Here is a 21,770-nt window from a genome sequence, read left to right on the forward strand (position 1 = left end):
GATTTTTCTCTTCTAACAGTGCTATGAGGAAGCTTTGCAGATTATGAAAGAAGATGTTTTCCTCAAGGAAGCCCACTGTCTGTGGGACCAGGAGAGTTGTGTCTCTAAGGGCAGAAACATTAGGAGCATGTGAAGGATGATTTCTCAAGTCCTACATAAAGACTCACGCATGGAAGGGATGAAAAAGGACCAGATTTCCCTCCCAACAACATAGAGGTAAGCTCCACCAAGGACAATCCCCCTCCTCTGCCCCTGCTAACAGAGAAATGGATGGATTTACACAGTCCTGAGAAATGGAACGGGAAGGTTTAAAATTCCCATCTCCATCCTGAAATATTGGAGCTCTCTTCACAGCTCTCCGGATTAGAGTAATGGGATCTTTTCTTTATGACTTGTACAATCTCCTGTGTCGTAAATCAAGCCCAAAAAGTGAGATGGACTGGAGATTGGAGGGCAGGGGCGGGTGGTGATGTCAGCAGGAGCTCCTTGCTGCAAATGCAAAGGGTAGGTCACTGCCAAGGCAGGGCACTGCTGGTCCATGTGAAAATGCCATGTTCTCCTTGTCTTCCTCCTCTCATGTATGACCTTGTCTTACAAAGGTCTTGCCAACAATCAAACCATAGCATTAGAAAACCTGAGAGAAGTTAATAGTGTTGCATTCCCAGGTAGCTGCAGCGTGTGTGTGCTGCTCTTAAGAGTTGCCAGTCACATTTGAAAGGAGAAAAATCACTCTCATGGAGCAAGACATTTATATTCAGAGTCTGAGAGCAAAACCAGATACAATATATTCAGTGGCAGAGATGCATTACTGACAGAAATAACCAGAGAAATTATTTTATAGAAGTTTAATTCTCTATTGTAAATAATGTAAATACTGCAAAATAGCATAGATTTGTTTGTATTACACATGCACAAAGGCTGCTATTGAAAAAAAACTTCTACATTTTAACACTAACTACAATTCCATTAAAAAGTGCTATTTTCACCATAGGACCCTTGCTTGGAAACTGTTCAGAGAAGAAACTGTTCAGTGATTTTCTTTAGCCACACTACCCTGCATCTACTGGGCAGGATATCTACTGTGGTCCACGTGCAGGGCTCTGTTCAGCTTACCTTCCTGGGGCTCTGCTTTGACACTTCTCTGAAGTGAATCTGTCACAAGCACAGATTCTTAAGGCTTCCCAATGCAGGGCTCCAATATTATTTTATTGTTAGCTACCTAAGGCTCCATTCCTGAGAACACTAGATATTATGTAGACCTTTTTGTCCACATAATAATTATGTATAATTATGTTATTGTTGTTGCTGCTGTTGTTGTTATTTTTCCATAAGACTGGTGGGAAAAAAGGAACATGATGCTGTTTTATGCAGTGTAAACTAAAGTACATACACTGTGTAAATCCATTAAGAAAGTGCAGACAGCCAACATTTGGCATTTCCTAAATTTTTCTCAATTAAAACCACAGCCATTTCATGCTGTTTAATTATTTTTAATGTCATTTTAGAAAGAGTGACAAATAGAGTAGTTTGACATGCCACATTCCTATGGCCAAGCCAAGTTGCTTCTGCTTAAATATCTGCAGCAGAAAATAATGGATTATTGAAAATTGAAAACAATTTTAACAGAATGAACATAATTAATTTAGTCATATCCAGCTAAGGGAGGGAGTTTAAGAGAAACTGGTGTTTGCCATTGAGGCATGCATAATTTAGAAGGAAGGCAATCTCCTAACAAAAAGTAAATAAAGGTTAGTGAGCCAGGCCTAATATTAGACTTTGTTAAAATAGTTAATGTACAGGGCAATTGGAGTGTATGGCCAACAACTGAAAACACTTAAGTGAACACAGCCTCTCTGGGGTGTGTGTAGTGAAGGCTCCACTTCACATTGCACCCTGCCCATAAAGAGATGAAAACTGTGCTGCAGTATTTACAGTATCTGTTTAGAAACTGATCATAACTGGTGGAATACAAAAACATAGTGGTGAAAATGCAAATAAATAGGTATTGAAGGTGCAGATACATGTTTCTGAAGTGAAATTTCAAGTTGATTTAAGCATAGTTTATTTCCTTCTCACTTGTTAGCAGTTAAAGGCTGTAACTCTATCCATGGTTCTGCAGGGCAGTCACAAAATTGATCAATTTTTGAGGGGTGAACTCTTCACTTGAGCCGTGGTTACTGAAAACCATCAGCTGCTTTCAGGGGAATCAAAGTTGCTGATGGTAATACAAACACAGTAAAAGCATCCCGGGTGTTCTGAGGGGATATCACATAGCAGGAACCAACTCATCATTGAATAGTAGCTCCCACAAATGTATTTCTGTGAGTTAATGTGATTAAATGGGTTAGCCAGTGTGCCCCCAAACAGCCTGAATTTACTGAACTTATTCACTTTAAATTCATTTTGAAAGGGCCACAGCAGTCATATAATTTAGTTTCTGCATAGTTCAGTATCATGTGGAAAATAATACATAGGCCATTTTGGGTTGCAAGGGCATGTTGGCTTAGAGAGAGAGGAACTAATCAGAAATGCTACCATTTTGTGTAGCTCCTGGACTGGCTGGTTGGCATTTAGTCAGCTCATATCTTCAGCAAAATAAGATCAAAACTGTTCACACCCTTCTGTGCATTGGCAGTGATCTGTCACATCCCCATGCTGAAACAGCAGATATAACAGAAAATGTTCCTATGGTATTTGACTTTGGATTCTCCTAATTTCCTGTTTATCTAATAATTTTCCTTCAGAATGGAAGGTTAGAAATGTAAGAATCAAGAAACAGGAGCTGTAGTGACTTGGTGTCTCAGACACAAGTTTGAGAATGGTCACATCTGTAAATGGGAAGGAAGATTTCTTGCTTTGAAACTTTAATTTCCAACAGCAATAAGCTGTTGCTCTTCACAAAGCAATCACCATGGCTTCAAACTGCAGATCTGGAAAACTGTTGCAAAATGTTAAGTAGATTTTCTGGTACTTTGCAGGATCACAGTATGGATTTGGTTACTTCATGATAACTAACCATCATTCTGGATCCTGTGGTTAGGCATGTTGTTTCTCTAAGGAACTTGATGTGTACAGCACCTTTCAGAAGGAAACTAAAATTTAGATGGAAGGGGAATTGTGACAATCTTTACCTGAAAAAGTTTAAGCCACAGATGAGCATTAAAATTTGCTGTGTTTTCTGCGACCTGAATATAAGCTGGATGTGAAGATGCTTCTGCTGCAGCCTATGGTGCTCAAAACAAAGAGAAGCCTTAACACAGCAGCCTGTGGAACATTTCTGCCTTTCCTTAGAGGAAGTCAACAAGTTCCTCCTCTGCATTTTTAGCCTTTGATCCTACCGTGCTTGAATCCAACCAGCATGGGAGTCAGGAAAAATCCTCAGGCTATTTCTTGTATTATTTTCCACAACCAGCCATGGGCCCTTTCTGAGTATGGGGTAGTGGCACAGTCAAACCTTTAGATTGACCAGCTACTGTTAGTTTTCACCTCAACCATCAGGTGAGTTCTTTTAAAGACTTTTTTTTTCCTTGTTCATGTAATTTCATGTGCCTGCATTTGGAAAAGAACGAGGTTCTGTTTTATTCCTCTTTATCTCACTCTTGAATTTCTCTGGGTAATAAGACAGAGGCAAATTGTTTATAAGATGTCATTTCACATCTCAGTTGTGAGGACATTCATGTAAAGCCGCATTTTGTGCTTATTTATCCTCTGCAGTTCTGGTGGTTTCACTGGGGATTTGATGGAGGAAATAAGGTTGGGATGCAGCTCTTTGAGTCCAATCCCGCAGAATTTATTCTGGCAAAAAACGTGGGCTTCCTCCTCCTAATACCCCATGTAATGGAAGGAAACATATGCTCCTCCAAGTGGCCATGGAAACTGGTGCCTTGGTTTCCAAGGTGATTTTCTGGCAAGTGGCCGAAGGAGGAAGCATTAACAAAACAGGATCCTGGGCAGCAGAAAGCATCCACATTCCTGGCGATGCAGCAGCCTGCACTGAGGAGGACAAAGCCACAGAGACAAACAAAAAGCTCCTCATTTTAAAATCACCAAAGGTGTCAAACACCTGGCAAAGGATGGACAACTTGGTCTGTGGTCCCCGCTTCCTCACGTCTATCTGTTTACTTTTCTGCTTCTACCTGGTGAATGAGATCAGTCTTTCCCAATTAACATCTTAAGGCTCATATAATCTCACTTTCAATAGAAAACAAGGAAAGCAAAATATCACAAGGAGAGAAAAAAGAAGCTGCTTAAAACTGACTCATATATTGAGGTAAGGAAATTCTCACACTCAGTATATATCTATATCTATCTATATATATGTAAATATGTATATATGTGCATGTATATGTATATATAGATACATATTTCATGCTTCATAGTAAATAAGAGTGGTTTTCTTTCTTGGCATTTGCAAGACATGGAAGACATGTGAAGAAATATCCATTTATCTTTAAAGTGCAATAAAGATACTTTGCTGAGCATGTGGGTAATCCTCCTGGGGCCCCAAACCAGCATACAGCAAAACCCCTTCTTCACATTCTTCAGGAGGACCAAAACTCTCCTTGTTTGCCTGTCAATGTAATTCCTTCTTGGAGTAAATTTGAAGTACAGTGATGTTCAACGTGACATAACAGAGTGGAGGAGGAGGAAGGACTGGTGACACGATCATTTCCTTTCGCAGCAGAGGCGAAGAGGAGTTGATACAGGACATATATGTGCTCCTCCAACTCCTGTGCAAGCATTAAAGCCTGCCACAGAATGCTCTCACATCATCAGTGTGGAGTTTACTGATTTATACCACTTACATGACCACAAGCCACTACAGTCGTAACATTTAACAGTGAAACAACCCAGAAACAGCAATGTTACTGAAGATTAAGATGAAAATTAATACCATACCTAGCAGAAGAGCAACTCATCCTGATAGAAGAAGTCTGATTGGAAAATAAAGGAAAGCCATTTAAGTGTTAAGTGTGCAATTATTCTTCAGCTATAAGTAAAGCCATATGAAGTTTGATTGCCAGGTTTTCATTAATGTCAGAAGGTCCTGTTTTATCCCTGCAGGATATAGCTATTGACAAGTTATTTTAAAAATGTTTCATGGCCACAGGATAGAACCAAATTATCTTTAAAAGTGCTGGGAAGTATTTTGACATTGTCACTTACCTAATAGTGGGATTTATTTCAGAATTCCTCTTTCTTCCTCTCTCTTCAAGTTTTAATGGAAAATCTGTGCTTGCAAGTAGTGGGGGAGATGTACAGCAGCAGTCACTGAAAGCACTTTGCTTACCACAAATAGAGAGCTTTACTGAAAGCATGCAGAAGAAGCACTTGCTTATCCCACTGGAATTGCAGTTAAAATGAACATCAGCTGAAGTGCTGGATGCATCAGCCCCCACAGTAAGGGGAGATGGTGATAATGAGGGCAGAAGATGTAACCTGCACAAGTAACTGCCAAGACAAGCCCTTCTGACCTTATCATTGATAAACTCCCATATGCATATTTTTCACCAAATAAATTCAGGTTTTTCCTGAAAAAATATCTATTCCACTGATAATGGAATGGGAAGTTTACGACATGCATTGCTAAATGGGCTCTACAGAGTGGAGCTTTCTCAGTTGCTCAGGGAAGATTATCTGAGTAAGCCAACTTGGAAATAGAAGGGTTAAAAAAGTATTTTATTTAAAAAATATGGTTTATATGAGCAAATTTCTGGAAACATTCTCTTTTTTTAATGTGCGTTTTTGTGGTAGCTGCAGAGAAAACTGGAGTATTGTCACAATATTAGGGTCAATATTCAACTTTTCCAGTAAGTTTTGTCTCCTTATGTTCAAAAATTCACAAATTTTATCTCTCCAGGACATACAGCTCTTATTTCAAATTAGGAAAACTTTTAAAGACTTCATTGTATATTTTTTGTAGTCTGAATATTCAGCTATGGTTGTGTCATTTCCATGTTGGCTTAGATCAAACATTTTTCCCAAGTAACTGAGAAAGTGACACTGTAAAAATCACTTAGCAACAAGTGCAGCAAATTATATATCCTTTACTTTCCCAACCAGAGTGTACCTGCACTTGGATACAGCAAAGATGCACAGCATTATTCAAATTAGTTTAACCATTTCAGTGGGGTTCAGGTCAGTTCAGTGGGGTTCAGGTCAGGGCTAAATGCAGCTCTTTGCATTTTTTCAGAGCATTAAGACAAAAGCTGTTGTTTGCCCTACAGGTGTGGGCCATAACTTCCCTGGCAGTCAGACGTGATGCCCAGGTACCACAGCCAGCTCAGAGCAGCTCAGTGTATCCCCAGAACACGCAGAGGTCCTAGCCCTGGCTTTGAAAGGCCTGGCCACGTTAGTCACGTAGCTCACCTGGACTAACCAACACAGGTGGGTGACTTTGCCTCCCCCACTACAATGCTGTAGTGTGTGTGCCCTTGCAGGGTAAGGCAGGATGAATGAGATTATAGTCTCTCTTGAAGAATGATTAAAATTTGCTACAGTCATTTCCTGGGACTTTGAGATATCCAGACAGACAGACTTGGGACTTTTTTTTCTTTTGCAATTAGAATTAAAATATCATAAAACTAGGACAGCATACTGCCAAGAAAATGACTGAATGTTATTGTTCATAATTCACTTTTTGAAATAACCTCATTATCTCCCTGAAGTTTAAATATTCTGAACTATCTGAGTTCAGATATTTGTGTTAGAAAAATAACAGTACTTGAACTCTTGAGTCTATTATTCTAAGATACACATTGGCCATGTACATACCTTTCCTAAGAATTAAAAGCTTGGTATTAAGTTAGAAATGTTTGCCAGATGATTACCACATCTACTTACCATACTAAGGACAGCTAGAGAAAGAAGGCAAAAGGAACTCATAGGCAGGAGTCAGCAGAAGACTTGGCAGCCCTTGCAAGACTTCTGCATCGAGTAATTATACATGCCACTGGACTGAGATCCATCATTTAAATCCTCTTTTATGCATTATAGCTCACATTTCCTTGGTAATTGTTATTACCAATTCACTTCAATAGAGGGCAAAAGAGACTGAAGTTGTCATCTCAGACTAGAGGCTGCATGCAAGAGTGAGAATTAAGAAATCTGTGAGGATTACATGCAATTGGAAACATAACTGAGGTAAAAGAAAAATACTAGAGTTGTACAGAATTTGGGTAATTTAATTTCCCTTAATGCTTCACTACTCTCCCTGTCTGTGAATCAGACTGAAATAAACACAAGAGCTTGATGAAAGAAAATTATCTCAAAAGTCTTCTAGGCTTGAACAGATTGCAAGCACAAACTTAACAATATAGGAAAAATATATGGTGCGGAGAACTGGAAGAACTTTCTCCTACATTTTCTTTTACTGCCTGTTAATGGAGCAAATTTGTGAATAATTTGCTGCACTTAAGGGAATTTCTTGTGGGGAAATACCATTTTGTTAAGCATATATAATATTTATATATGTATTATTTCTTATTTCTTTAGTAAGTTTTTATCTTCTCTCTGATTTTGTTCTTCCATTATAGAAGGAGCTTTGCATTTCAAATGATCTCTTTTCTGTTACTGAGTTTCAAAGTTTTAGTAATGGTGTTAAAGTCCCCTCCTTTCAGACACAAAGGCACAATATCCCAGCAGTTATTAAAAAGTCTAATGTTTTATGAAATGTGAAATAATAGACTTTGTTTGGCCCCTGGGATAATTATTTCTTTCATTCCAACTGAGAATGTAGAATAGAAAGACAGCTGTGTTCTCTGCTCTGCAAAGAATCCCACAGTGATGAACCACTCCAACTCCTGTATCCTTAAGGAAATCCTCACACAGTGATACTTGTCTCCTGCTGTTTTTCCCAAATTTCATGTGCACTGATACAATTGTTCATAGTGGCCTTAATAGCTTTCAATAATTGATAGCTTTCCCACAAAACTCCCTCCAAAGTTTTTTTTGGTTTTTTTTTTTTGGGGGGTTTTTGTTTTTTTTTTTTGAGCACACCTGACCTACCAGTCCTCCAAATCTTCTGACTGTTTGCTTTCTACATGCTCATGGACTTTATTCTGCTAGGCCTATGGTTTAGGCCATATGAATTTTGTCCCCCAGTAGTTTGCTGACACCAAGAAAAACACTCGTATGCAAAATTATCTTGAAAAATGAGAAAGAACTGATCAAATGAGGAAATATTATAAAAACAAGGGTAAAAATTTCCACTTAGGAACAGAAAATCAACTACCGAAATACAAAATGGGAAAGTGCCTGACAAAGAGCTCAGCTGCAGAAATTAATCTAAGACTTATTGCAGAGTGCAATAGAAATATGAGTTGACAACTGTTGAAGGACAAAAATTAAAATGGTTGCTGTGGACATGTTAGAAGGAAAATCATGTCCAAAATGGTACAGCAATAATATTCACTCTGGGTGAGTTCTTACTTGGAATACAGTATTTGTTGTTGAGCATGGTACATTAAAATAAAGGGTGAAGCAATGAAACAAAGTGTACAGAAGTATTGACAGGTATTAGAAATATTAGGAGGGCAGAAATTAAGGATGAGTGGATATAACTGCATAAGCATGATAACAATGGACTATATTCAATTAAAAAATTAACCATATTTGTATTAAAGGAAGGGCATAGTCCCCAACAGAAAGATCTAGGACTGTTTCCTGCATTTACCATTCCAGTCAAACCAGACCACAGGTTGCTTGCCAGCAGAAGACTCTAACTCTAATAAAAGAAAGTAATATCACATCACATCACATCACATGCAGCATTCCTTTTATTTCTAGCCCATCTATAACACAGTCTGTGGCCTTAAGGAACACAGACCAGCCTTGCCTAAAATTTATGGAGGTGGAAATAAGCAGAAGTCCAATGCAAAAGAATCATTCATAGAGATTTTTGGTTCTTGGGTACAAAACATCTGTCCAAAAATTAGTTTGTCATTTCTCAAGGGAGATGATGAGGACCTGACAGCTGGCATCCCTTCACAGAATCACAGAATCACAGAATTATAGAATGGCTGAGGTTGGAAGTGACCTCTGCAGGTCATCTTGTCCATGCCCCTAGCTAAAAGAAGACTACCTGTACTGTGTCCAGGTGACTTTTGAGTAGCTCCAAGGATGGAGCTCCATGGCCCCCTGGTCCTCTGTGTTGTACACAAGTGATCCTGCCAGACCACCTGAACACTTGCTTGTTGGTTCTTGTAAATGTGTGGATGTGAGGGTGTAAAGGAATGCAATCATTGAGAAAAGGACTGTGAGTGGGTAAAGCCAATGTACTTAAAAGATTTTGTGAAACGATATCACCTTCTCCTACCATAGATTCTCATACTGCATTTTTTTACACTAACTTGTAACAGAGAGAAAAGCACAGACAGTGATATGTGCTGGAAGGATGCAAGACCTGGATTTGTGTAATCTGGATGAGAAAAGCTTCAGAGGATTAAGGTGTGACAAATATTTGCCATCATGTGCTTCACATTTTGAACATGGGCTGTCACCTGTTTGAACACCAGGATATGTTCAAAGCTGCCTTACTGCTGGGGGCTGGACCAGACCAGTGACTGACAGCAAGCTTCTGATGCTCAGTGCCAGATTCTTTGTCAAAGGCCCTGTGACTCAGAGCTCCTGGTGCCAGCCCAGATCCACGCCAGTTACAGACTTGGTTCCTGTGCCAGAATTTTGTCACTACTGGGCTAAACAATCCCTTTTACTCTCTCCCTGACCTATATTGTTACAGTTGCTATGAAACCCTTACCCATGGAAGCAATTTTTCCACTGGCTCCATGGACTGTCTCTGTTTCTCACTCCTGGGAAGTTTTATTTCTTCAATAAAATTGAATACAGTCATGCTTGAGCTGGGGTGGGGATTAGTTAGTCTAACTCTTTCATTTCAGATGGCTTCTGAAAAACTTGGCTAGAGTTAACCCAACTGCAATTCTTTGAGTGGATTTTTTTGCTGTTATCCATCTGACAAAGAGATGGCAGCAGGTTGGTGCTGCTGCATTTTTGTCTTAATTTACTTTTTTTTAATCTGTTTTTCAGGAGTAACAAAACTGAGTTTCTGAAGCTTAGGTGTTTTACCAAAATTACACATAGAAATTTCTGCATCTGGTACAAAGTCAAAAACCAAAAAGCTACACATTTTCCAACATACATGCTTTGCATGTGAATTTTGCACACAATATTCCCCTTGGTTTTTAAGCTATCTGCGAAACTCATCTCTGTAATCTATGAAATTGAACATTCAGGTATTGAAGGCTGAATGAAGCCTACAAAATCATTATGTTCTTTAAATACTGAGAGAAATCTTTATGCTGGGAGCAGGAGGTAGATCCTCTACCTGTATTTTTAGTAGGATCAAGTTAAATAAAACCCCACATTTTGTTAAGGCCTGGTTTTTAAGTGCTCTTTTTTTATTATTATTAACTTTGCTATTATTGGATTATATTTTCATTCATTAAATGTGAAAATGGGAAGTATGTAACCAAGGTAACAATCATGTCCCTGGAGAGTATCCAAGTGCACAAATCTCACATCATCTTCCTAAACCAAGCTGTACCTTGACTGTAACCTGCCCTCTTCCCATCATTTATGAAACAAGATCTCACCAGCCAGGACCATGTTTTGGGGAGGACCTGCAAGAAAAGGGGGCAGCTGAATATTACACAATACAGGTGCATAAAAATGTTATTGCAACTGCGTGCCAGGCACATCAAAACCGTGATGTGTCTGCAAATGAGTCATCTTGGAGTGAACACTCCTGGCTGGGAGCGACATAACTCTCTCCCCATAACCTCACGGAGTGTGAAACTTGACAAGCAGTCACAGCAGTGAGTAAGGCACTTTCTTAGATGGTCAGAGGCAGATTGGATGAGTCACTAGGTTTCTAACTTAGGACACAAAAGAACAAATCTTGCTATGTGTCATTAGCCCCCCATCATATTGCCCTCCTTCTCTGGTTCAGTTCTATGAGTCTTTTTTAATCTGAGTGAGAAAAATGCACAGTGTCAGATGGTGCAGATAACGATAATACCAATGAGGCTTTATCAACAGGGAAAAAGCAGTAGCTTCTGTTCTGATGCATTTGCAGACCACTTCTGTCTTTAAGCAGACTATGAGATAAGGTCTTTGCCAAGCAGAGCTGATTCAAAACTCTGCAATTAATTTTCTCAACTATTTTTATTTGCTGAAAGTGCTTGCACTTAGACTTGCTGTAATACCAGGCCCTGCTGCGACTCTAACCACAACTGACTGACAACAGATAACTATATTAACAAGCAACGAGCTTATCTGACAAATGGCTTTTCATCCAGTTTCTTGTGTGTACACTTTAAACATCCTGAGTCGTGTGAGTCATTTTGGTATCAACAATAGACTGGAGAGTGAAAATAGATTGCTTATAGCGTCAAATGGTATCTTGTACTTCTTTATCTTCTCCTTTCCCCAAATACTGCTCCTCCATTTCTTCAAGCAATTTTTACAGTCTTATTTCCATTTCTTGCCACGATACCACCTCGGTCCAATTCCTGTCTAGGCACTCCTTCAGATATCTTGCAGTTTTAGGAACCCTTTACTTGCTCCTGGAACCAACACATGTGATAGATGAGTATATTGATGAGTAGTTAAATCCCTTTTATAAGTACTTCTGCCCCCGCAGTATTCCTGCATAGTGACGATTCTGCATTCTCTGGGTTGCAAAATTCTCCTAGATTGTTTCTGGAGGCTAAGATGGAGATGAGGACAACCTCATCCCTCTGAAATAGTCTACAACAAGTTGAATACATTACTAGAGCTCTAGAAATAGGCTTTTTATTCAGTACTTGAGCATTCCCCCTTCAATTTTCATTACCTTTTCCAAATAACTCTACTTGTTACTACATCTGTAGGCTTCACATTTTCAGCAGTATTGAGCAGTGGTGAGTCCTTCAGTGCTTGGGTGCATAATTTGACACATTTTTAAAAGACCCAGGGCTTCCAAGGGACCCGGCGCTCCGGCTGGCCGCGGAGCAGGGCCGTGCCCGGCGGGGCGGGGGCGGCCCCTCCTGCCGGGAAGGTGTCGGTGGCCGCCCCGCCGCCCGCCCCCCGCCGCCGCTCCGCCCCCGGGGCTGGCAGGGCTCGGGGCGGGCTCGCTCCCCGGCGGCAGGGGAGCGGGCGCGGGGCACCGCAACTTCGCCAGGATGAATGTGGAGAACCAGGATGTGCTGCTGGATCTGGAGGGGGAGGAGGAGGAGGAGGAAGATGATGATAATGATGATGGGGAGATCGGTGAGTAGGAGGCTGGCGCAGGGAGGGTCCCCCCTAGACGTCGGGCTCATCCCCGGGCGTCTGTGGCTCGGCGAGGGCTACAGCCTCGGGAAGTCCCTGGCGGGGCCGGTGCCGCGGGCGGGGAGCGCACCTGGCGGCGCCGCGCCCGGGCTGTGGCCGGCCGGGGCCGGGAGCCACTGGCAGACAGGGAGCCCGCACCGCCGCGCCCCTCCTTCCACTAAAACTACGGAGGATTTTTCCGCGGAAAATACGGGATGTCTTTGTCCCTGATGGCGAGTGTGGGCCAGGTGTGGTTGCCTTAGGGAGCGCCGTGGCGATGGTCCCGTTTCCGTAGCATCGGCACTGCTCGGTGGGCGAGAAGCACCGAAAACTTTGCCCGTTCCTTTCCCTCTGACCTGAGGGAAACGCGTGAGACGGGGCAGAAACAGCGCTTTGCAGGGAGCGCGATGCCGGAGACCTTTGGTGCGACAGTGATCTCCCAGCACAGGCACAGCCCGTGCTCGGCGCCTTGGTCCTTAGGAAAATACAAACGCGATCGCCCCGGCGCTCGCAGCATCCCTTTTCTCCCCGCGCTGCCTGACTGGCGTGCCTTGGCTTGACGCCGAGCTAAAGAGAAGGGTAATCACAGAACGGCTTGGGATGGAGGGACCTTGAAGATGATCCAGTTCCAGCACACCTGGCATTGGCAGGGACACCTTCCAGCAGACCAGGTTGCTCATAGCTCCATCCTAGCTGGCCTTAAACACAATCAGGGAAGAGGCATCCAGAACTTCTCTGGGTAGCCTCTTCCAGTGCCTCACCATCCTCACAGTAAAGAAGTTTTGCCTAATAGCTAATCTAAACCTACCCTCCTTCAGTGACACCACTCCCTCCCCCCAGAAAAAACAAACCAACAAAACAAAGTAAAATGTAAGGGGAAATTGAAAAAAGAAAGATAGTGATTTTGCTGGAGGGAAAAAGAAGACATATTGTGTCTGCCAGAAAAGCAGACATTAAAGTGGACAGAGAGTTTTAAATTCAAAATGTATGTTACTCTTGTTCCAATGCCAGTAGCCCAGGACAATGACATTGTATTTACTGTGGGAATGAATTCTATTAAAGTATTTCCAGAAAACAGCCCAAAAGGGGTTGTTTCTCAGCTGGTTTAGACTGAAGGGGCCTGTTTATTTCACTGAAGAGACACAGATTTACTTCAGTTCAGAAGCTGTTTTTCAGCTGCAGTAGCCAAGATAATCTAAAGCCTTTTATTTCTAGTGAACTTCTTAAAATAAATCTAACAAATAAGGAATGCAGGCAAAAGTCACTTAGAAACAAGTAGAAGCTGGATCTGTATATATAAATTTTGACAAATAAAAAGGGTTTCTGCTCATTATTGTTCAAAAGGCTGTGAATGTTTTCACTGAAAAGCACATGTTTTTGATGATGTTTTAATATTTGGTCTGAATTTCTGCATTTGTAAAAAATTTTAGTGACATTAACTCTCTCTGATACTTTCATTGCCTCCAAATACTAATCCTTAATAATGGTAAATACAGCCTGCCATATTTATTCAGTTAGCTCACTCCAGAAGTGTATAAAGTTTGAGCCTCACCCAATGTCTGTGGAAATCAGGGAATGTCTTTCCTCCAACGTTATTAGCCTTTGTTTCAGATGGGAGTATCCATTGGCTTACAGTAATAGACCAAAGGCAAATCCAGTTTTCCATAAGAAGTGCGGCAAAGGTATTGTTTGACTCCACTCCCTGAATTTAAAGGGTGGATCAGCACTGCAGTGTATTAATCAACAGCTGTCTTTTCCATTCTTCACCCCAGAGAACAACTGAATTTTTTCCTACTCATAACTCTTTATCCAACTTGGGGATAGTTCCGCTCTCAGAGCCAGCAAATCACGAGTTTCATGTACTGTATACAACAGTTTGGAACAACTCATGCTATGTGGCAAAATTGCCTAAAAATTGTGCAGTGATGATTTCATGAGTTGTTACACAAAACCTGTTACACAGCACCTGGCTTTGTCACTTTTGCTACTCTGCCTTGCAAAATGAATGTGTAACTGTTTTAAGGTTTTTATATTAGGTATAATTACAGGAGAACTATTTTATTAGTCTGAAAAATATGTTAATCATCCATTTACCTCCAGGGTTTTTTTTGCCACTTGCATCTGCATTTTTCCCAAGGACACCATCCCTGGTTCAGGAAGTAAGCAGGATTTCTGAGCTCTTTCCAATTCTGTTCAAGGTTAATCAAAACTGTTTATAGCTCATCAGAAAAGCATTATTATGGAATATCGAAGTTTGTAGTCATGGCACATAAAGGGAGCAATCTGTCTCATTTTGGCATACAGTTGTTTTGGTTATCCATGCTGGTGACTAGCAAGCCATTCATGTCAGAAACAGTGTTAGGCAGGCATCCAGAGAAAGAGCTGTACTCAAGTCCCAGTCCACAGGGAGGTACCAGAGCTGCTCTGCCTGTTGTAGAGAGCTTTGAAACTAATTGCTTGGATCAGAGCTGTGCTTAGGGAAGAAAGACTTGTCCTAAGGTTAGACTTTTTGGCAAGTTGAAACTTATTCTCTCCAATGCTTAAACAAGATGGACAACTTTTTCATTTGGACTCAGGCTGTTTTCAAGAGGATTTTTGCATCAGTGGCATCATTTTTTTTCCCCATAATTTATTCTTTCCCTGCTGCAAACCTCACACCATATCCAAATTGGTTTGTTTGTGTTTGAGGATTTACAGAATATTTGAGTATGGTTTCCAGAAAAATTTACTTGTGCAGACAATATCCAGATGCACCCATCCTGACTACTCATCTGACAAGAAATGCATTTGTCTCCATAGGGATGTGTTAGCAACTTGCTTATGCTTTGTGGTCTTGGTTTTACTCCAATATATATCCTATTTGCTTCTTGAATCTTGAGTCATGCTTCTTGAATCTAGTAATCTTTTAACACCGCTGCAATAATGACCATTCCATGCTTTGTAGATGACCAAGAAAAGGATGTTCGTGTATCAGCCTTTTTCTTCTCACACAATGTGCTAATGAGGATTCAGGGAGAATTCCAGCTCTTCTTTCTAAAAAGGCTTTCATGTTGTTTTCAGGACACATTTTTAGCAAGTACAATAAAAATGTACTAAAGTACTTGTTTCTTCAAGAAACATTAATTGTGGAGTCACAGTCTAAGATAACCAGTTTTGTTCAGCCCACTGTACAGCTGGAACCCTGCCCTGAGGGGTGATGTTGTAATCCAAATGGCATAGAGTAGCCATAGCTATTTTTCACGTCTTTACTTTGCTCACTGTTATGTTCTCTGCTTGTTTCCTCATGGCATATACTGCATTTAGTCATGCTGCCTGCCCAGAGCTTTTATTTTTTCCTTTTCAATAGCTCAAATAACATGAAATTTCTTGTATGACTCTACAAATATTATTGATATCACATACTGTACTCCAATATGAACATATACCATACCCACAGTGTCCTCCAAATTACTCCATTTTCCCTTCATGATTCTGTGAAGTGGGCAATTCTCTACAGAAGTCTTCTAAAGGCAATAGAAAGCCTGAACATTTAAACTCTTTTTCTCAGAAGTATGGCTTTCTCCTGCAATTTATTAAGCGTAATTCCTACCTTTGGAAAATTTCAAAGGGGCCAGATCTAATAATTTTTTAGCATGCAAGAGTTTATAAGCAGATTCTTTTAAAAAAGTAGTTCTGTTTCTGAATGCACACTTTCTTCCTTTTCAGTCTACCTACAGTAGTGAGTAAAACTGCCCCAGTTGTGTCTTTTCACACCTGGTTTTCTTCTCTTTTGCTTCTCATACTTGCAATCAGCTTAAAAATGATTGAGGCATATTGCAGTTCTCTATTCTCCTGAAGATGGCAATACACTGTCTGATGAGCTGAGAATCAAGAATTTCTGCTCCCTGCATTGTTTGCCACCCTGTTCTCGTGCGTGTACATCTCTGTGTACTGCATGTACATTCCTGCAGAAAGAAGCAGGAATGTAGACACGTGGTCTCAGGTTTTCTAACTTACTGCTGGGGCAGTGAGAGACTCTTCCTGGTGAGCTGGGACTTGCAAAGGTTCAGGAAACACTGGCCTGTTACACTGCTCAACACATAAACTACTTTTCATGCCTTCATGTCCTTTCTCTTATATCTGTTACACTGATGGTTTACCTACATTTTTTGTCGCTTCATACTTTGGTATTTTTCTCTCCTGAAATTCTGCCACTTCACCTTTGCAGAATTTAAGCCACAGATGAGTATACTGTGCAAGCCACACAATGACATCAACCTTGTCACCAAGTGTGGTTCCATTTACACTTTTACACTGCTGGTACCACTCACTTTTTAATGCTGATTTAATGATTTTTATGAAAAACTCCTAAAAACCAAATGGTAAGAATATAAATATTTAATTGCAATATAATTACCAGTTTGCAACTATTTATAATTAATAAATTCTGGAGGAGATCAGAGAATCAGGCGGGAATTTAGGAAACTTATACAACCTTCATACATATACCCAATTTTAACCTATTTTTAAAGGGGTTTCACCATACCTGAATTCACAATTTAAAACTTCCTGTATTGTGAAAGTATTCTTTGTTCCTGTATTTTGAATTTAGCTGTACTGAACATATGAGTGCATTTTACAGGTAAGTCTACAAACTGTAGGAGGACTTATCTGCCAGTGTATTAGCTTGTGCAAATTGCACAACTTTAATAGTAATAGTTTTGTTTCTTTTCCTACTTATTAAGTAATAAATTTTATGGTAAATATTTATCAAAAGTCATTCCCTGAAATTTTTCCTCTATTTACACAAGTCACAAATTCCTTTAAGAGGAAAAATACGCTGTTATGCTCAACAACTTAAGATTTTTTAAAATGACTTTTCAAGCATTACCATTTGTAAAAAAGAAAACTCATTAAATTCAATATGTAGGAAAAAGCCAGAGTTTTGTAACATGGTACAGAGCTCCAGCAGTTCTATAATGTTACAGTTACTTAAAGTAATGCAATCAAAAGCTCACAAAAAACTGTCCTAATATCAGTTGATTCGTGCTTTCTGCAGAATATGAAAATGCAGACAGAGAACTTGAATTTGAAGAGACTGGAGACTTGGAAGGGAAGATGTACACATGCCATAACAGATGTTGTGTTTCCACACAAAAGGACCTTTCAAGAGTAATTAGAGAAGAATTACTAATAAGATCTGTTACTATATGCCTGGGAAATTCTCAGAATCATAGAATGGATAAAATTGGAAAGAACCACGGTGGGTCATTAATCCAACCTCCCTCAAGCAGAGTCATCCTAGAACACATTGCACCGGGTTGTGTCCAGATGGCTCTTGAATATCTCCAGTGAGGGAGACTCTACAAGCTCTCTGAACAAGCTGTTCCAGAGCATGGTCACTTCCACAGTAAAGTTCTTCCTCCTATTCAGGTGGAACTCCCTGTGCATATCTTTCTTCCCATTGCCTCTTGTCCTATTGCTTGGCACCACCAAGAAGAGCCTGGAAACATCTTCTTGACACCCTCCCTTCAGATACTGATAGACATTGACAAAGTCCCCCCTCAGTCGTTTCTTCTTGAGGCTGAACAGGCACAGCTCCCTCAGCCTTTCCTCATAAGAGAGATGTTCCATTCTCCTGATCATCTTTGTCACCCTCTGCAGGACCCACTCCAGGAGCTCCATGTCTCTCTTGCACTGAGGAGCCCAGAACTGGATACAGCACTCCAGATGTGCCTCAGCAGGGCTGAGTGGAGGGGCAGGATCACCTCCCTGGCCCTGCTGGCAGTGCTCTTCCCAATGCAGCCCAGGATTCCATTGGCCTTCCTGGCCACAAGGGCACTGCTGGCTCATGGACAGCTTGTTGTCCACCAGGATCCCCAGGTCCTTCTCCACAGATCTTCTTCCCAGTAGGTGGGCCCTGAGGCTGTCCTGGTAGAGAAGGTTATTTTTCCCCAGGTGCAGGATCCTGCATTTGCCTTTGCCGAATTTCAGACAGTTCCTCTCTGCCCATCTCTCCAGTCTATTGAGGTCCTTCTGCAGGGCTGCACAGACCTCTGGGGTGTCAGCCACTCCTCCCATCTTTCTGTTGTCCATAAAGTTGTTATAATTTATGCCATTCAATAAAGTTATCATTAAAATCACCTCATCATACTACTTCCTCATACCTCCCAATTCCTTGGAAATGATGGGTGGCAAGCTGTGCACTTAAGGTCTACTTTGCCACTAGACACGTGTCAAGCCCCAAGGGGAATCTGATACTAAAATGGATGTTTTCTGCTGTGATTAAAAAAAAAAATAGAATTAAACAGAAGAGTGCTTTTTCTTACATGGCATAAATTAAATAGTCTTGTACCCCTTAAAAAAGTCAAATAAAGTAGCATTAGCCTAAGTTTGGGATTAACTGGTGTAGCCAGGAAAAGGGGTTACTGATTGCTGTGCTTTTTACATAATGCACAAATAATAAAACTAAATATTGTGTGCTTGACATGAGAAAACCTTTAGAAAAGGTGCTTCAGGCCTTAAGCATATGGAACTGCTGCAGTTGTGTGTTTAGCAAGATAAATTATTTAACAGAGGGTGAATGTCAAGGAGGACAGCTCTGAAGAACATGCCTTGGGTTGCTTTGTGTGCTGTTCTTGTATTGAGGAAACAAAGGTGAGGGGAGAAATATGCAAATGCTGAGCTCTGTATACTGATTAATAGAAAAAATCAGATTATTTTTAGTGGACTGTCACTAGTGCTACAGTGCATGTCTTTGGCATGGTCCTTTCTAACAGTCTGAAATATTGCTGTACATATTATTAAACTGATATTTTATATATCTATTTTAATATGAAATTTTAAAAATTATTCACTAGGGGCCAAATATTCAATGGGCCTGATATCACTTGCAGTTTTTATGGTTTTCTGCTTCAAATTCAGTCTTAGTGTGAGTGTAGGTGGAATAGTCTTACCTCTGAAGAGAGTGAGCTCATCTGTTGCATTGGCTGTGAGGAGAGACCGTTCGGACATTGCTGCTGTCTGTGTTCTGGTTCCAGTCTGATGGATCTGGAAGTTAAAGTGAAAACTGGAGGCTGTAATGTCACAAACATGTGAAGCAGCACAAACTGGTTTGACTACAAAAAGAAGTATTCCCACCCACAGCCACCCCACAGCAGCCTAAGTCTCCTTGGCATTCTGGCCTTATCTTTCACTGGGGAGGCTCAGTGCCAGTGTGGTAGGAATGCAAAGCTGCAGAGAAGGACACTGCACACTTTATCTTCTTATTGCTGCTGTCTGTGGTAAATGAAAATTGGCAGCCATGCCCACTGCCACCAAACAATAGATTGTTTTTGGTAGTCAGTCAAAGAATGCAAGTATCTAAGCACAGATCTATGGTCTTTTCCACGCCTCACAATTTACTCAGGCATCCCACATCTCTCTGAAGGCTTTGTGACAGAAGAAGTGTCTTGATTGTATCCCAAGGGAATATACAGATATCTGAAATATATTTTTGCTTAATTCAATGGAATTATTCTCTTCTTACCTACCCCATTCTCAAGTATTTTGTAACAGCAGTAGACATATAGGCATGGTTCCCTGCAGGGGCTTGAGAAGTGAGATCCTGAGGCATCCTTAATGAGTGCCAGATTCAAATTGGAAAATTAATAAAATATATTAAGCTGCAAACTGAACTTTAAGAAGTGTAGTTACAAATCTGCTGGACCATAAACATTCTTTTAATTGTTTTTGTGACTCACATGGTAGAAACAGCAGCTTAGTTTCAGACTGTTGTGCAAAGGCCCTTCAATTTAGTTTTTACATTAAATACAATTACAATAATTTCCAACTAAACCACTATTCATCAACATTATTTAGACACAACTGAAAATTAAAGTTTTGTAAGAACTGCCACTGGCAGCAGATTTAGCTTTGCTTTTACTGTTTCCCTTCCTTTCATTTTTTTATAGATGTAATTCATCTGGCCCCATTAATCTGGTTAGTCAGGTTCTCCAGCATTTTTTAGATATGATTTATTATGGGACATTAAATATTTGCATAGGAGACTGCTTGCATTACAGTCATCAGAATGAGCTGAGCAGCAGTGCTCTGCTGTAGGAAACAGCTACTACCTCTGTTGTGCTCGGTGTTGTTTGTGACCAGCTGGTGCAGCAGGCTAAATGCCTGGAAAACTTGAGTTCCCATGGTGTGTGTCTGTCCTGCAGGCTTCCAGCATGGTGGAGATAGATCATAGAATCACAAAATGGTTTGTGTTGGAAGGACCTTTAAAGCTCATCTAGTCCAGCCCTGCTGCCATGAGCCCCATCTTCAACTATCAGGTAGCTCAGGGCCCCATCCAGTCTGGCCTTTAATGTTTCCAGGGATCGGGCATCGACCACCTCTGGGCAACCTGTTCCAGTGTGTCACCAACCTCATTGTTAAAAACTTGTTCCTTATAAGTAGACTGAGTCTACTCTCTTCTAGCCTAAAATCATCTCCCCTTGTCCTGTCTCTAAAGGCCCTACTAAAAAAACTGTCCCCACCTTGCTTCTAGGCCTCCAGTTAGCCCTAAAATGACACAATAAGATTTCTGCAGAGCCTTCTCTTCAGACTGAAAGCTCTTGGTTCTTTTTCCATGCCTGCAGCAGAGACCTGTGACCTGTCCCTCAACCATTACTATTTTGGGAAATTACAGTCAGATAAGGAATCTTCACTGTCTAGGAAGAGTGGGAGCAAGAAGTGCTTGTGTTGAGATACCCTGCACCTCCTATGGTGTGGTGATATTAATGGACTTGTGTCAGGAGAAGGGGCTGAGATTACTGACTTTTCAGTGGGTAAAATATTGTGGGTTCTTTCCTTCCTTTGTGGGAGGAATAGTAACTAAAACAATGTCATCTGGGTTGCAGATCAGGTTGAAAAGTATGAGAAGTGATTGTAAAATGTTGGTGGTGTAGCAACCCTGCTAAAGATGCTGGCAACTGATATTAGTAATCCAAGGGTGTGCTAACACAGTGAAGGAGTTAAGAGCCACGGCCAAACAGCCTGTGGAGAAGCTGTGGTCTGTTACTGTCATTCAAGAAAGCCTGAGATAAGCACCAGACTTGAGCTTAGATCAGTGGAGAGACTCATGTAGCACAAACCAAGGTCTTCTCTGAAGGTTCTCATTAAATAAGAAGTGTTGAAGTAAGGAAAAGAGTAAGGAAATGGAAGTGAAGGCAAAACATGTTGAGTTCTGGGTATGGAGTAAGAAAGAAAGCACTTAAAAGTGAAAGAGGAAAGAACTCTTGACAGTATTCACAAGGGGAGGGCTGGCCAGTGCAGCTATTAAGAAGCAATTGTTTACTGTGGGTGGTGAGGCACTGGAACAAGTTCCCCAGAGGAGCTGTGAATGCCATATGCCTGGGAGTGTACAGGGCCAGGCTGAATGGAACTTTGAGCAACCCGTCTAGTGGAATGTGTCCCTGTCCATGGCAGGAGGGTTGGGAAATAGATGATCTTTAAGG

At 40.9% G+C, this 21,770-nt stretch overlaps 1 protein-coding gene across 4 annotated transcripts in view; it reads left to right on the plus strand.

Annotated features, from left to right (window-relative positions):
• Positions 1–3,771: 3,771 nt before the first annotated feature.
• Positions 3,772–21,770, plus strand: part of ANO6 (anoctamin 6) — a 79,423-nt gene continuing 61,424 nt past the window's right edge. For 2 of the 4 annotated variants that reach the window (XM_068190053.1, XM_068190050.1), the window contains exon 1: positions 12,106–12,267. In XM_068190053.1, the coding sequence (XP_068046154.1) occupies positions 12,180–12,267 (88 nt within the window). In that variant the 5' untranslated portion in view covers positions 12,106–12,179. Of the gene's footprint in view, positions 4,271–12,105; positions 12,268–21,770 lie in introns of those variants that run through there. The other 2 variants (XM_068190052.1, XM_068190051.1) reach the window with 2 other exon arrangements.

The sequence above is a fragment of the Anomalospiza imberbis genome, chromosome 5 (genome assembly GCF_031753505.1).
Source record: "Anomalospiza imberbis isolate Cuckoo-Finch-1a 21T00152 chromosome 5, ASM3175350v1, whole genome shotgun sequence".
Taxonomy (NCBI): Eukaryota; Metazoa; Chordata; class Aves; order Passeriformes; family Viduidae; genus Anomalospiza; species Anomalospiza imberbis.